The sequence below is a fragment of the Fusarium keratoplasticum genome, chromosome 9, assembly GCF_025433545.1.
Source record: "Fusarium keratoplasticum isolate Fu6.1 chromosome 9, whole genome shotgun sequence".
NCBI lineage: Eukaryota > Fungi > Ascomycota > Sordariomycetes > Hypocreales > Nectriaceae > Fusarium > Fusarium keratoplasticum.
In genome coordinates, this window is record NC_070537.1 from 321,305 (window position 1) to 336,367 (window position 15,063).

The 15,063-nt window shown below is 50.5% G+C and overlaps 4 protein-coding genes and 1 pseudogene across 5 annotated transcripts, besides 1 other annotated feature; all 5 read right to left on the minus strand.

The window, feature by feature from the left end:
- Positions 1-1,378: 1,378 nt before the first annotated feature.
- Positions 1,379-2,165, minus strand: NCS57_01098900 (uncharacterized protein; the record flags this gene model as incomplete). The annotated part of the gene is made up of 3 exons (XM_053060714.1): positions 1,379-1,803; positions 1,853-1,924; positions 1,970-2,165. 3 exons carry the CDS (start codon positions 2,163-2,165, stop codon positions 1,379-1,381), a joined length of 693 nt encoding a protein of 230 aa, XP_052909100.1.
- Positions 2,166-3,398: 1,233 nt separating this feature from the next.
- On the minus strand, positions 3,399-4,100 carry NCS57_01099000 (Fe2OG dioxygenase domain-containing protein; the record flags this gene model as incomplete). Its single annotated transcript, XM_053060715.1, has 1 exon — positions 3,399-4,100. The coding sequence occupies one exon, from the start codon at positions 4,098-4,100 to the stop codon at positions 3,399-3,401; it is 702 nt and encodes a 233-aa protein (XP_052909101.1).
- Positions 4,101-6,070: 1,970 nt separating this feature from the next.
- On the minus strand, positions 6,071-6,451 carry NCS57_01099100 (uncharacterized protein; the record flags this gene model as incomplete). The annotated part of the gene is made up of 1 exon (XM_053060716.1): positions 6,071-6,451. One exon carries the CDS (start codon positions 6,449-6,451, stop codon positions 6,071-6,073), a length of 381 nt encoding a protein of 126 aa, XP_052909102.1.
- Positions 6,452-7,066: 615 nt separating this feature from the next.
- NCS57_01099200 (uncharacterized protein) lies at positions 7,067-7,831 on the minus strand (the record flags this gene model as incomplete). Its single annotated transcript, XM_053060717.1, has 1 exon — positions 7,067-7,831. One exon carries the CDS (start codon positions 7,829-7,831, stop codon positions 7,067-7,069), a length of 765 nt encoding a protein of 254 aa, XP_052909103.1.
- A 1,425-nt stretch (positions 7,832-9,256) lies between these two features.
- NCS57_01099300 lies at positions 9,257-11,405 on the minus strand (annotated as a pseudogene). Its single transcript has 6 exons — positions 11,329-11,405; positions 11,118-11,213; positions 10,229-11,059; positions 10,092-10,178; positions 9,502-10,041; positions 9,257-9,449 (listed from the first exon to the last, which is right to left on the minus strand).
- Positions 9,257-11,405: a sequence feature.
- Positions 11,406-15,063: the final 3,658 nt, after the last annotated feature.

Below are 15,063 nucleotides of genomic sequence, written 5' to 3' on the forward strand. Positions count from 1 at the left end.
TAGCAAGGCTAGAAAGGAACCGCATCGTCCCTTAGACCGATTTCTAGGAGCAAAGAACCATCAACATGGTTCGGTTGTCAATGGGTCTCCATCGTGCCAGAAAGAAGCCAAAAAATGAATGAATGAATCGCCTTCTGTTTGCTTGCAAGGCTGCCCCTCAACTGAGGCTCGGCCAGGGGCGGGCTACGCGCATAGGTAAAACATGACTTTTGCAAGACTGGTACATAACTAACATGGCCGGAAGGCCGAAATAGGCCCTTAACCATATGGGGGCACTGCCGCCGCAATCACAACAGTATGCTGCATAGAAGCGTACTTGAGGGTGGAGGATAGCTATGTCTGATGCGAAAAGGTACTGGTCTAGGTTATGCGTCATCCAGCCATAGATCTAGCCCACTTAGGCTACCACTTCTCACACATTTGCCCATCTCAGTGTCGTGATTAAGACAATGCACTATTGGCTTCGCAGTGCCCTGCTAGCTAATTCATCCGCCTCCGTATTCTGACTCCGAGGTACATGCCAGAACAAAACCTCGGCATCAAGCTCATTCAAGTTTCTGATCAATCCATCCAACTGCTTGAAAAGCTCCCAGTTCTTCACCGGCGCTCCCTTGCATGTTCGGTAGCCGTTGTTCTCCCATTGTGACAAAGGATCTTTGCAAACTGCTGATCCGTTCATGGTGCGGAGGTGGGAATATGAGCGCCTTTATGGTAGTCTCTGGGGTTCCTCCTCGATTGTTATAATGTGACCATCACTAGAGCCGTAACCAGTACTGAGTTGAGCTAGCCGTTAAAGAGCTTAGCGATCTCAAAACTCAAGGTATTTGGGCCTAACCTTGGAGACCTTGGCCTGCTTCGGTAAGCAGGCCTCCTCTGAGCCCATAGCTTAGACCACATAATGTAGTTATGCGCCTTTGGGCTGGCGGGGAACCCAGGCCGTACATTCTCTTATCCAAAGTGTGGGCGAAACCGAGAGTCGACGGGCGCGGCTAGATCATCCGGACCCAACGTCCTCTCAGATAACCACCAAGGCCTTTGATAGGCTTTTGTTTCAATCCCTTTCTGGAAATAGTCAATCTTAGAATGACAAGCTGGTTCCTGACCAAGGGGGTCACTTAGCATGAGTCAAGACTGGGGTTATCGGCCGGTACGGCGCAAGGCCGACAAGCACCACACCCCCTGTTCCAACGTCCACTGTCGGCCGCTACGGCAGAATCGCCAGCCCAAGCTAGGGAGATGACCAGGCCATGAAACTGCGATCCGATATGAGTCTATAATGCAAATTTAAAATCTATAGGTACTATATACAAAAGGGTCCCCAACACCCCTCCGGGCAAGCCAACTGCCCCATCCCTTATTATATATCGAGAATCGAAACTTAGAGAGCAAACAGAGCGGCAGCAGCAACAACAAGAGCAGCCGCAGCGGTACCAGGCAGACCATTCTTTCCACCGAGGTTCTCATCATCAGCAGAGGTAGCAGCCGGCGCAGCAGAAGCCGTAGTGCAGGCGCTCTCGGACTCTGTAGCGGGGATGGTGTCTCGACGGCCAGGGACAGTGACGTTGAAGCAGGGCACACGGGAGCTGACCTCGTCGGCCTCGGCGTAGATGATGTCGGCGCAGGCGTAAAAGGTTTCGTTCTTGGCTGTGTTCCAGGTGGCTTGGTACTGGAACTGTATTGTGGCCTTGTCGCCGACCTTCTTACCCTTGGGGTCGGGGATGTTGAAGCATGTGTGGCCGGGTTCGAGGAAAGCGATAGAAGTGTCTTGGACAAGGGCCGTGAAGTCGTCGTCTGACTTGGGGTCTAGATAGGGTTAGAGGCTGTCCAAGATACATGACATAAGGGGACGTACCATCCTCAAAGGAGATGCTAATCTTGGTATCGTAGAAGGTATGCTGAGCAACAAAGGCAAGGTGACCTTCCTCTGTGACGTGTTAGTCCTGTCCAACACTAACAAAAGACGACTTACCAAGAGGGAACTTGGTCCTCTTTCCGACAGCGGCAGCCGAACCGCAAGGGGCCTTTCGGTCCCCATCAGCCTTCCACTCTCTGTCATTCGGCCACATGAAAGCAGCGGGGCCCATTCCGTCACTAAAGGTCTGCGCGAATGCGGGTGCGGCTGCCAAGAACCCAAGGGTCAGGATGGAGGTTAGCGTGGGAGCCATGGCGATGCTTGGAGAGGGTGATTGAAAACAAAAGACCACTGATTTGAAGATGAGCTAGAATAGACTAAACCTCAAGTGAATAAAAGCTCTGTAAAAAATGTAACAGAAGCCAAGGCGAACGTCTCTGCTGATATACTCTTGCTGGCGTTCCCAGAGGGGAAGATCGTAATGGGGCACACACACACACACTACATCTCCCACGATCACAAGGATGTGTGCACTGGAATGATGTGACCAGGAATAAAAGAACTACACAATACAATGGGGTTCGTGCCGTGCAACCGAGAAGTAAGTGGAACCAGCGAACCTGTTTGTCGCGTTGTCTGGGCTGCAGCTGAACACCGGGCAATCGACCTACGAGTAAGAAGTGAGAGATTGAAAAGAGGCCCCTCTGTTCTGAGCATTCAGCTCGAGGGTGGGGGTTGAGGTTTCCTGGAGAGGAGCACTGATCTTATCTGATCATCAGAGTGGAAATCGGATCATCATCAGCCAACGAGGAAGCTTTGGCGTTTTTCTGGACCGCGCAGATCGCTCGGGTGGTCCCATGCGAAAAATAACGAGCTTTCTCTTCGCTTGCGAGTCTCGTGCATTCCCATTTGGGTTATTCTTAATAGCGAGACGACACCCCAGCACGCCAAGCGAGTTTACCGAAGCGTGGATTGTTTTCACTCCACGTTTTATTCGCTGGGCTGTTGGGGATGTGTGCATCGTCTAGTCTTGGCTTTGGAGAGGTCAACACGCAGTTTATCATTGGGGATATCCTTATTGGAGAGTCTGGATTGTCGAAGTCTGTAGGCTGTCATCGGCTCGGTTGACGTACCATGACAGAAAGTCCGTGCCGCTCTCCAACAGATCGTCCAGACTTTACTCGAGGCATACTTGCTGTTGGCTCTATTGCCAAGGGCCTTCTGTGGGCTGTGCATCACCTGCATCGGGCTCACACAACGGTCCCTGCGGTGTCAAGTCCGCATCGTCTACCCTATCACCCTATTTTTCATTGATCTTGTTATCTTGATGGAACGTCTTTGGTTCTTTATCTTCTTGGCCTCTGTATTAACTATAGTCTATTCCTTAGCAGCGCTCTTTGAAGCATGTCATGATCTCCTTAGTTCGCCTTCAAGTGCGGTCGTCAACACTAACTTCACTTGTTCTATGTTCCAAGATGGGAAAAGAGCCGACAGGGAGTCAATACACTGAACCATCGATCTTGAGTCAACAGGATAGATCCCAAGGTCAACTCGCCAACCCTATATGTCCTGTAGTCTTTTCATTCTTCTTTGCATCCTCCTCATATTGCTTCCACCGATATTCTCTCTCCATGCCCTGTCGTCTTTGCGCCGTATCGCATAGCTTCTCATTCCCACACTCGCATTCTCCACCCTCGCGTAGCCAGCGATACGTAAGACTCCAACGATCCTTCCTTGGTCTCACTGTCCCATCCGGTAGGGTATCAGTCTTGCGAGACTTGATGCCGTGTGTCCAGTGAAGTCTCGAGTCCCCGCTCATCTGGATCATGCTCCGGGGTAGCAAATCCACCTCTGTCTTTTCGCCTGTTTCCTTGTCAAGAAACTGCATGAAAAGTGGTGAGCCTAGGGAAAGCGCATATAGTTGGTCAAAAGCACCGTGGGTGTCGACATGAGGCGGTATCCCAGTACCAGGTGCGTAATGTTGAAGGCAGACCTGGTCCGGCGGGCGACCTTCCGTGATGGGCAGCAGAGGGACGAGCCAGTCTGGGAACGGCTTGAAAGGGATATCCTCATCGATTCCAAACGTCTTGTAGCTAAAGGTATACCCCCAGTGTAGTGATAGACGCCCTGAGCGTGCAGGCCAGTCCAGCTCGTGCTGAAAGAGGTTGACAAGTTTGGCTTCGTGTTCTGGCGTGATGAAATCTTTTTGCATCAAGATGCCAGAGGGCTTAATAGGAAGATTCTCCATGTTTTTTAGGTCGTATCGAAAAGGGCATCATATCCGGGTGCAAAGTTATGGGAGACCTGGCCTGAATCAAGGTTCAACATCGTATGAGTCGCACATTGAGATGGGGCAAAATGAGAAATGGGCCAAGTTTTCCTATCACGTGATCCACCCGCTGGTTGAGGTTGTAAGTGAACCGACTCTACGCTTCGTAACTTCAGCGACCTACCTACGTACCTACAGGACATCTATGGAAGATATGATAGACAAAGCTCAGGCCAATACTCAGACATGTTGACTTTCGTGAGATAGCGGCCGGGCCGTTAACCCTTTGTGGTTACCCTGTCAAAGACCCAAGGGCCTTGGTAGAGAGTTCGAGGATCCTTGCTGACCGGAGGCAAAGGTCCAAGGCACTCAATGGGGAAGAGCCAAAACCCCATCACTGGTTGAGGTACCTGGTTTGCATCTTGGCAAGTCTCGTCGATGGCGGCGCTTGATAGCCATTCAGGCTGACACACTTTGTTCCGGGGACGACGCAATCGTTCCTTCCACAGCTTATCCTCCTCCTGAATGTATCTCACAGCATCGTCTCGATTGCTGATCTGCGCTCTTTTATCCCTGTACGTAACCATGAATCGGTATTCGATATCTTGTTGCGCGCCCAGTGCAGTAACCACGCTAACCCATTCATGAATCCCGACCCGGGGGTCAAATGAGCCAATGAATACCAGTCTAAGCTCTGCCTGAATAGGTCTGGGATCGGGTTGCCGATGGAAAATAGGGGTTGCGGGCATGATGGGTCGGTAGAAGAGTGGTTTGAGTCTCGGGATGGTGTCGTTTGTGCCGGGAAAGCGCACACGTCGAAGTTCGGCGCTACCTTGCTGCATGAACGGGAACATGATGCGCCGAAGCCGGGACACCACCTCGCGCAGGCGATTGTTTTTCTTCTCGTGGGTATACATGGGCCTAACTCTGTGGTCGAATAGAGCCATATTGAGAATCCCTACATGTCTCGGGTCGTGAACCCAGGTGTCATGGGCAAACTTGACGAAATACTCAAAGCCCGAAATCGTCAAGATATCCAGTTCGGGGTTGAAGTACAGAGTGCCATTCTCTTCCACATGGTCCCCGTATTGGTAGGTACAGGGAAGCTGGACCCGATAGAAGCGGGATGCGCAGGACCGGGATTCTGTGTTGACACGGAATAGCTTGCTGATGATTGGGCGCTGCGATAAAACGATAACGTAGTCGTTGGGAGTTGGTCACTCTACCCAAGGGTCCCAGGGACGGTACCAATAACTCGCGAGGTCGGCTTCAGGGGGGACAAGATCGATAAAGATAAGACGCTCATGGGAAAGTGCTTGTTCCCAGATCGCGCACCGAACGTCCAACGGAAATTTAGGAAAGAGGTGAAATTCATCCTTTGCCTCTGGCTTTGGGTTTAATAATTGCAAGTCTGGAGCGGCGTTCTCCATGGCGATGTTCTCCATGACGAGGGAAGTGGGATTAACGACGACAGCAGCAATAACAGTAGCGGGACTTAAGAAAATGCGGCCGGCTTTATGCTTGGGTCGGTAACAACACGATCGAATTTTACGTGTGACTCACTACCAAGATGCTGTGAAACCTTGTGCGACGTCATCCACCGTGAACGCCTGCATGCGTAGCCCGCGCGTGAGCCCGATTAGTGAGTTTATGACTCGCCTTCTACTGCAGGCAGCAAAAGGACTAAAAATAGGACACTGTGGTAATCGGGATATGATGTTATGATGTGTTGGTATTGTGTTCTTTAGTTATAGTGGAAGCCCGGCCCTTGATGGGATAACTGCACCGATAGATAGAGGTTATGGCTCTTCTCATCAAAGGCAAATACAAAGTGTCAGACACGCCAGTAAACAAGCAATTTTTAACACCGTTGCATTTAAAACACATTGAAAGCGATACTGCACAACAAGAGATCTGCTTCGCCATTGCTCGTGGTTCGGGTCGAGAACTCAGTGAGGCAGAGCAGCCACTACGTCCAACCCCATCCTGGCCTTCTTTGGTAACTCCAAAACCTTCATTGTCGCCCTCGCCGGCCTATGCTCCCCAAGATATTCAGCCGAAACCTTATTAAAAGCCTCAAAGTCGTCAAAGTTGGTGAGGTAGACATTCTGCTTGATGATATGGTTGAGTGTGGTGCCAGATTCTTGAAGAATGATCTTGAGGTTCTCGAAGATACGTCGAAGCTGAGTTTCAGCGTCTCCTTCGATAAGCTTGTTTGTCTCTGGGTCGAGAGGGATGCAGGCCGTGGTAAAGACAAAGTCCCCGTGGACGATGGCGTGGACATAGGGGCCGATGGTGCGAGGGGCGCGGTCGGGACAGATTGTCTTCATGACTGCGGTTTCAAAGACGTAGATTTGAGTTCTGGATTAAAGGTAAGAGAATGACTCTAATATCTGTAATGACAAGTCCGCGAGAGAACATCGAGATGACTTCTTGGGCTTTTATCTTGGCTGAGAACTCACCGGGCCGAGACAATCGGCGGGCCGAGATGCCCATCTTGAGCCAAGCAGTCATGCATTCTGATCCGTCTTGGTGGGTATGTAGGCTTTAACGAAACGATGCTTCAATCGGGTCTGCGGGTTTATCGGTGATGCATATTGTTCGCCATGCTTCTAGGAAGTAGGCATTTGACACCAGCCGGGCTCTGTGACCTGTTCCCAGATTATCGGATAAAATGTTCATGAGTATGTGATAAATTATCGAATAGATGTCTAAGAGTAATGGAAATAGGTCCAAGTCTGAACAAAAGTATTCTGGAGTCTCTTCTAAGCGCTTCTCTAATCATTATACTAATATATATACGAATTTGTCCCCAGACGATGGGCTCAGGCCTGCATCTGCTAAGAGGATCTGGACGCTGCAAAACATTCTTTTGTATATGGGCATTCCTCTTGAACTTGGTATCATTATTCTAAATTGCTACTGCCTCAGAACTCTCAATCAATTCATTTCTGAGCCTGCCTATCCTTGATTTCACCACGCTCCCTAACCACCCTTGCAAGATCATCTCCCCTCTCCGACTGCAAACTCTCAAAGCCGTTGATAACTCCTTCCCTGTCTCCCTTGCCCATCTCCTGGCTCATCTTGAACTTACCCTCCAGTCTATCGACTTCAATCTCGATGCCAATAATGTTTCGCTTGAGCAGATCGATGAACCTCTCGGGGGCGTCGGAGACTTTCCACTCCAAAGGTCTATCTCCACCGGTATATCCCATTTCATTGGTCTCCGCATGATGGCTCAAGTCAGAAATAGCCTTTCCGAGGAATGAAGACGTCTCATCGTTGTTCTCAAAGTAGATGCGCGCCTTTCCATACGCTTGCGCAGCGGCATAGTTCCAAGTAGGCACGACTTTTCCAGTCGCAGGCTTCGTCTCCTTGTAAAACTTAGGCGTAACATAATGGTGAGCTGGCCTAGTAAAAATGACGAGGACTTCATCTTCGAGAAAGTTGTTGGCGCTAGGATTGGAGGTGCAAGCTTCCATCATGGCTTTGCTCTGGGGGTTTTGTCGGGCGAGGTGCCCTCGCAACCGCCCAAGCTCGGTTTCGCTTGATTCATCTTGGACGTCGAGGATGAATGGGATATGGCTGCTTTGGAGGAAGGGGTATGTAGGGGATCTGATGCCTGTCGTGAGCATGCCCAGTGGGTTCTCGTGGATGAGGCGTCGAAGGACGCGGAGATCAGTCTCCGCGTGGGCAGCTCGAATGTACATGATGGAAGATGGGCAAGTATTCTAGGAACAATTGATCGTGAAGAAGATACTCTCAGCGATGGATAAGTTGATGATCAGGTTCGGCAGGGTAACAAGGAGAATCTGGGGTAATCGCAAGGCGCAATGCACGTCTTAAAGTCAGCAGCGGGACAAGCGGACCGCCCAATATGACGACAGACCGGGCCGGTGTGGGAGGCTCTCGGCGCGGCAAATCAACGACTCAGTCATTCTAAGCAGAGCCTAGGACGAATCGAGAGAAGGGCATTGGTCAGTGGTAGCGCTATCACCCTGTTTGCATATTTCGGAGCCGGCAAAAGACTCCGAAGTCGCCAGTTATCGACGGAGAACTTGTCCGAAGGATATGGGTTTCGTAACATCAGTAATCTATCGTCTAAAAAAGCTCCCTAACTACCCAAACGCCATCCCAAAATGACCCTTATAAAGCCTTAAGCATGATGTTATCCGTCTGAACCACCGTCCCAATAACAAAGTCATGATCCCCCACTTGAGTGTATCCCCATTTTTCGTATGCCTTGATTGCTCTCCGGTTCTCTTCCCAGACCCCAAGCCAGATGTTCTTAAAGCCTTGTTCTCGTGCCATGTTCTCTATTGCTCTCTCCAGGGCGCGCCCAACTCCTTTCCCGTGTGCTAGAGGGTGGACGTAGATGCGCTGAAGTTCGACTGTATTCTCAACACGTTGGACGCAAGGTTCAGTACTCCCCCGCGTGAGGTACGCAAAGCCAAGGATGTAATTACTCGCATCGGTCGCGACTATCACATCCTTGTCATGGTCGTTTATATCCTTCGCAATAGCCGATGGAGTGTAAGATTCCTCAAGAAAAGCTTCCAGTTCGTGTGGCTCGACCGAGTGGCCAAACGTCACTGTGAAAACGTGGGCCCCGAGTTCCGCAATGCGACCAGCATCTTTGGCGCTTGCCGGGCGGAGAGTGACAGGTTTGTTGGTTGATGCAACAGGCTGCGATTCTTTTACCGCCATTGGATCGATGGGTTTGATTCGACTAACGTAATATGACTCTAGCGTTTCACTTGGGTCGGTGAAAGTAAGGACGATGTTACGTGTTGAGGAGGTAATGGTGTCGTATGATCTTTCAGAGGGTTCACGTAAGGAATTTGTTATGTCAGTTTCCTCTGACATCCCTTGATATTTAAAAGCTGACTCCGAATGGACCTCCTTGTGGATTTTCTCTGAGAATTGTTATCGGCAGAATCTTGAAGGTTCCACGGCATTCCCGGTTGTCGGCGTGAAGGCGTGTTTTAGCGTGCGCCCTAATGTCAAATATGGGAGAGCCCACCTGTGAGATCGACACTTGATGACAACGTTGGACCAAGCTTCAAGAGAAACGTTATCAAGGGTATCTTTACAAAAGACATCACTATAGTGGTTACTATATGACTGCCCATCCTTCATCCCGTATCGATGCATTTAGCTCTCAGCGCACGCAAGATGACAACCATCTGCTCAATGCTCGATCCCGGAAACGCCCATCTCTCACAGATCCGTATCCCCTTATCTTGCAGTTGATTAAGGTCTGGTACTCTAAGAGGTTCGAGTTTGGAAAAGGCGGCGAATGATAGCAGCAATACAACCGCCATTGTTCTGATGTCCTAGTTAGCATTTGAGTTTCGCTTCAAGGAACGTATTCACTCACCCATGTAGCAAGTTCTCCAGTGAAGCTGTAGGGGCGCGGACAGCATGCTCCACGGCATTCAAGTATCCCCGGCAATGGAACAAACATCTTTCAGCATTCTCGAGTAAAGTTGCACTTGGAGATGCATCGGGTGCCAATGCGCAAACCTGATACAGAAAGGGTCTAAAAATGATATCCCCTGTGGTATGGTAGCGGATCGTAACCATGGTGTCGTCCGCCCCAGATGGAGGACTATCCAAGTTCGGCCGTATGCTATGAGGGAGGAGATGATACCAACCGCCTAGTTGATGATTCAACTCGTTCGCCAGATTAGGGAGACTTTCATCTGCCGAGTGTTCAGCGGCCCCATCACCCCCGGTACCCGGTTCAGCACCAGCATACAGCACGTAGTGAATCCGGTTTAGTAGGCGGCGTGATGAAAGGTCCGCGAGCCAGCGGTGCATGTAAGGCTCGGATGGACCGTCAGACCAGGGATAGGGCAGTTTGTCTACAATCTTCTCAATACCGCTGCGTGGAAGATGGTGCTCGGCAAGAATATCGCTACGGGTAGTTAGCACATCGCGCACAGCTCTCCTCAGCAAGTAACGCACCATTCAAGGACGAGAATCGCCCAAAAGACCCTGAGAATTGACTGATCTTGTGATCCGCCCTGGCCATCACGGAGCAACTTCTCAGAGCTCATCCCAGAAGTTAGCAATCGTCAATATCACCAAATAATTTGACTCACCGGATCCAGTAATGCTGCACATCCGTAGATGCCATATGAACCAGCCTCCAAGCGAGTAGAGGCCTGGATATATAACTATAGTAAAGCGCCGCCAGGTACAGCGCCTGCGGCAGGATGGGATTGCCACCAAACGAGCACAGAGACTCGGCCAAGAGGAGTCGAACGGCAGGAGTAAAATACTGAATACCAGGGTGCCACGAAGGCTCCGACAGGTTCGGTGTTGCAGCGGCTACAGCTCCAAGAGCCAGCACGACCAAGACCAAAGCAGAGGCAAGATCGGGACGTAAGCCATCATCAATAGTCCGGTTGTACAAGTCGTGAAATGCCCTCTGGTCAAGGATAGGATGAAAGTGATGCACCAGTCGAAAGAAGTTCTGTATCAGGATATCCGTCTCATCGGGTTGTAACGTGGGCAAGTTTATCTGGTTGGTCGGTACTGGAATGAGCTGCAGGCCGTCGGGGATAGGTCGACGAAGTTCAATATGGAGAAACAGGTCAGCGGGATAGTGGCCTAGTAACGCCTTGGCGGGTGCTGATCGAAGGAGGTTTCCTGTAGTGGACGAATGGGATAAGGGTATGTCCATAGTGGTGTTGAAAACATTATTGTTGGCAAAGTGAGAAAGTGAGGCGGTTCCAGGTCTGTCGGTCGTCGAAGGGACCGAGGCAGCTGCATTTTCGGGACTGATGGCTTCTCCATGTCGTGGTAAGGTGTAAGGAGTAGAGACAGGGCTCCTATCCCTTCGCACTGCTATCGCATGGCGAAAGGTAGACTCGAGCGTCTCGAGCCGACTGAAGATTTCATCGACTCGGTCTACCTCGACGGCTATTCGTCTGCCAGCTGCAGTCAGCAAATGGGGTGACTGGTGTAGACAGGTTCGGATGCGCATACTTGTTGCTCTCACTCTCATCCCGGTATTCGCACTCAGAGTTGTTTGCCTCTTCGCAGAGAGAACAAACCGGCTGCCTGCCATCACATTTTCTCTTTCTAGCGGTGAAAAGTCAATCATCAGCAGAGTCCATCGCTCAAAAGAGTAGCAAACAACAGCAAAAGCGCAGTCTCTGACAGAGTCTGCGGCGACCATCATCTTCGTGTAACCTACCTCTTCCTACAGTAATTACAAGCCTTGGCGGCACGCTTCCGCTTCGCAGAATCCATGTCTGAGAGGGTAGGAATGAGTCTGCGGAGGAGGGCGGAAGAGTGGCGGAGGTTGGCGGCTTTTTTCTCCGCCCGGACACAAGTGGCCCCATGTCGCGCCCTCCGGATCCACTTTTGACAATAGGGCACGGAGAAACTGAGTCACCGGCCCGGGCTTGACCTTGGACCTCCGGCATGGTATCGCCGGGGGTGCTCCGGGCAGTGTGCGGATGCGGAGGAGACTCCGAGGTTCTGAATGGGGCCGTGGGGGGTAAATGATTCTCTACAGGGTGAAGATGACGCGGTGTGAGAGATACAGAACCATTGGCTGATCTGTACTGAGGAATGAACGTAAGCTCCCGAGTAGGACATGCCAGAAGATGGGAATGGATTGGGAATAATAAAGTGGGAAATCTATTTTTCGACATACATAATAAATTATAGTCCTTTAAGTGGTGCGTTGTTCATCACTAGGCTTAACAGACGCAACTCAAGAGAGATCTGAACCTTGATGTCAAAGCACTCAGGGACTCAGGCCATTCTCCTGGGAATTTTCTTCCGAGATAATATCCACTTATAAAAATATGTCTACATACTTTGAGCCAATGATGTAGTAAAACTGCTATGTACGAAGTGAAGTTGCGCTAAAGTTCTGTCTGAAGATGTGCATGCCCTTCTGTTTTCCAACAACGAAAAAAATGTGGATGATGAGGTCTCGGAAATAGCTGCCCCTACACCGTCGCACCGGGTTGTATACGCTCATGCTGCTAGTATTGGGCCCTGAAAGCCGCAGATCGGTGGGTCAGCATTGAAACCTGGGTTTGATGTAATTAGGGTGCATCGAGAAGACGACTCTCTTTCTAATCCAGCCCCTTCTCCCGCTTATTACTGACTTTAGCATCAATGGGGAAAGTGCCGAGTCTGTTCGAAAGTGCCCATGGTGCTGGTGCTTGAATCGACCAATAGCATCTCCGTGGGAGTGCCAGTGGTAGCCGCCCCCCCTCTTACATCTCACAGCGTGGTTCTTCGTTGACTGCGAAGCCAAGCCAGAAAATGGTCTTCCAGAATCATGTTGAACTAAGCCATAACTTTCAAGCTTCACGGGTAATGCAGATCATTATCCAAATGCCGCCGGACTATTGAGCAATCCCGTCCCTGGGCCGCATGAGCCTTGGCCGTATCCACGACCCTCGTTTATACGGGATCACGACCTCCCAGAACTTCCGTGGGAGCAGATATCTTACTCTTCGGTTATACATATACGTGAACTACAGCTATAAGTATCACCAACCTGTTCATCAGGATTTCTTTTCTGCCAGTTACTCTAGTAACAACCTCTCCCAACATCTTCAGGTCTTGGTCGACACAATGGTAGCTGTGCCAAACACGTTCAACAATGTGGAGCCAATCAAGAGGTATCCTTCATCCAGGCTGTCCATCCTAATTGTGGGCGGCGGCATTGCAGGTCTCGGCATGGCAATTGAGGGATACTGAAAGGGTCACGACGTTCGTGTCATCGACCGCCGGCCTAATTTCGAAGACTACGGTACGACCGCCCTTTCTTCTCTCTTCTCACTCAATATGATGAGCTAAGCTTCTGATCGGCGATATCATTGGAATTGGTGATTCGGTTTTGAACACCATGAAGAATTGGCCCGGCTTCCTTGACGCCTGCTACGAATCAACATTCCCCAGGGAGTACCATGCATACAAATTCGACAGTGGCTTCATTGGCAAGCTAGGCGAAGGCCTGGGCATGTGTCGATCCCTCTTTCATCCACTACTCCATAGTATACCATGCACCTCGGCATTCCCATCCGCTACGCTGCCAAGGCAGTTGACTATTTTGAGACCGATGACCACGCCGGTGTTGTTGGGACCCCATTCGAGAACATGAACACGCCTCCTGGTCACATATTCCAGCTGTGGACTGTCAGTGAGCTTTTGGGCCTTGCCGAGCGTGGGGAAAAGATTGTCGACGACGGGGACTGGTCTTGATTTGTTCCCCCTTTGGAGTGATTCCGTTTGTGTCCTAGATAATCATGTTTGCGGCTTCACGATTTGAGATAGAGGGCCTGGCCTTAATAGATAGAACCAGAATGGATAGATGATTTTTTATAAATTATTGTAGACCCTCTTCATTCTTATGGCTTAGAGGCATAATTACTCTTATATCATTAAACCATACTGCTAGACCAAGACTATCTCTTCAACCCTCTGCAGATCATGTATTATCCCTTTTTTATCCACATCATCATCTGAATCGAAATAAATGCATCCAATCCTACGAAACTCCTTCCGCTCAGCCCTTACTCGTTTCTCTGGGCTGACAGGCGTGACTACTAGCGCCCTGTAAGATATATCATCTTTACACCTGAACTCGGATAGAAATACTGCAAATATCTCATTCAGTTGAACCCAGGAGCGTGTATCAGCGGTGTGGCGTCCAAGCCCATCGAAATCCACAACCGATCCATATCGGTCACCGTGGGGCGTGCATAGCCTTAGAAACCGTTGCCTCCTGCTCCGGACATGCTCATCAGTGTCTGGCAGCTCACTTTGCTCCAGTTTCACCAAGGGAGCTCGCAGGCTGATCCAACCATCCACAACTTCGCCGAGCGGGTTTTGAATAGTCTTGGGTGTCACACTGTAGCCAGTAACAACTGCAATGTCAGCCCAGGGGCCAGCCGTGTTGTGAACTGAATGCCTGTCGAATGAAGCTGGGCTCCACGTTGGAGCAATGTATCCTTTGTCTCCTGGCAGAGGTCGTTCATCTGGAAAAGCGATACCTTCTTGCATTCGGTTAAAAGGGCCCCAGCCCAGCCCTTTGACCAAAGCGTTGCTCCAGAGGCCTGCGACGTATTCGACATCCTGAGGGTTATCCGATGGCTTGTCTCGCGCCGCATCAGCGCTCAACTTACCCTTGATCTGAGCTGCTAACCCTGAAAGAGCCGGGAACCAATCCGTTTTGACCGTGAGTTGTCGTGTAGTAAACTCTTCCAGGATGAGGTCCCACATTCGGTGAATGTTGGAAACCGGGGACAGGTCAAACAATGTTTTATCACCCCCCAGGTCTAAAGAATTCCAGCGGCCCAAGATTTTGATGCCATCTTCAGATAGAAAGTGGCAATCGCATTCAAAGAAGAGTTGCTCACTCGTAAAATGCAACACGCGATGGGAAAGGAGGCGTTCTTGCATGGCCCAGGCTCGGCATGATAGAGGCTGACCCATCAACGCGAGTAAAACGCGTTTCTTGAATGTTTCCCACCGGGGGAATTCAAAGGCGTACGCAGGTACACTAGTTTCCTTCGGTCTTGTGGCAGTGGCTGAGTCGGTGTTGTCAGGGGTAAATTTCAATGGTATAGGCACATGCCTTCGTTCCCGCCTTTGCAACAGCCCATGTGCAGACCCTGGCGCGCCGTCCGCGGAGATGGTTAAGAATGCTCCGGCATAGACTCGCTGCATAGCAGCAGCCTCTCTGGCCCAGTCATCAGGATCATCTTGGCAAATGCAGAGAGAGTCGATCCAGAGGAAGCGTATGCCAAGATGGCGTGTGACGTTGATTGCATCTTGGAAAGTCTGGGGGAGCTCCTGTACGATGATAGTGTCCAAGCGACTAGGGAGTGTTGCATGTGTAGTTTTCACATGATGCGAGGTGTCAACTCCCCAACAGTGACTGAGGGTCACATAGGAATCGGAT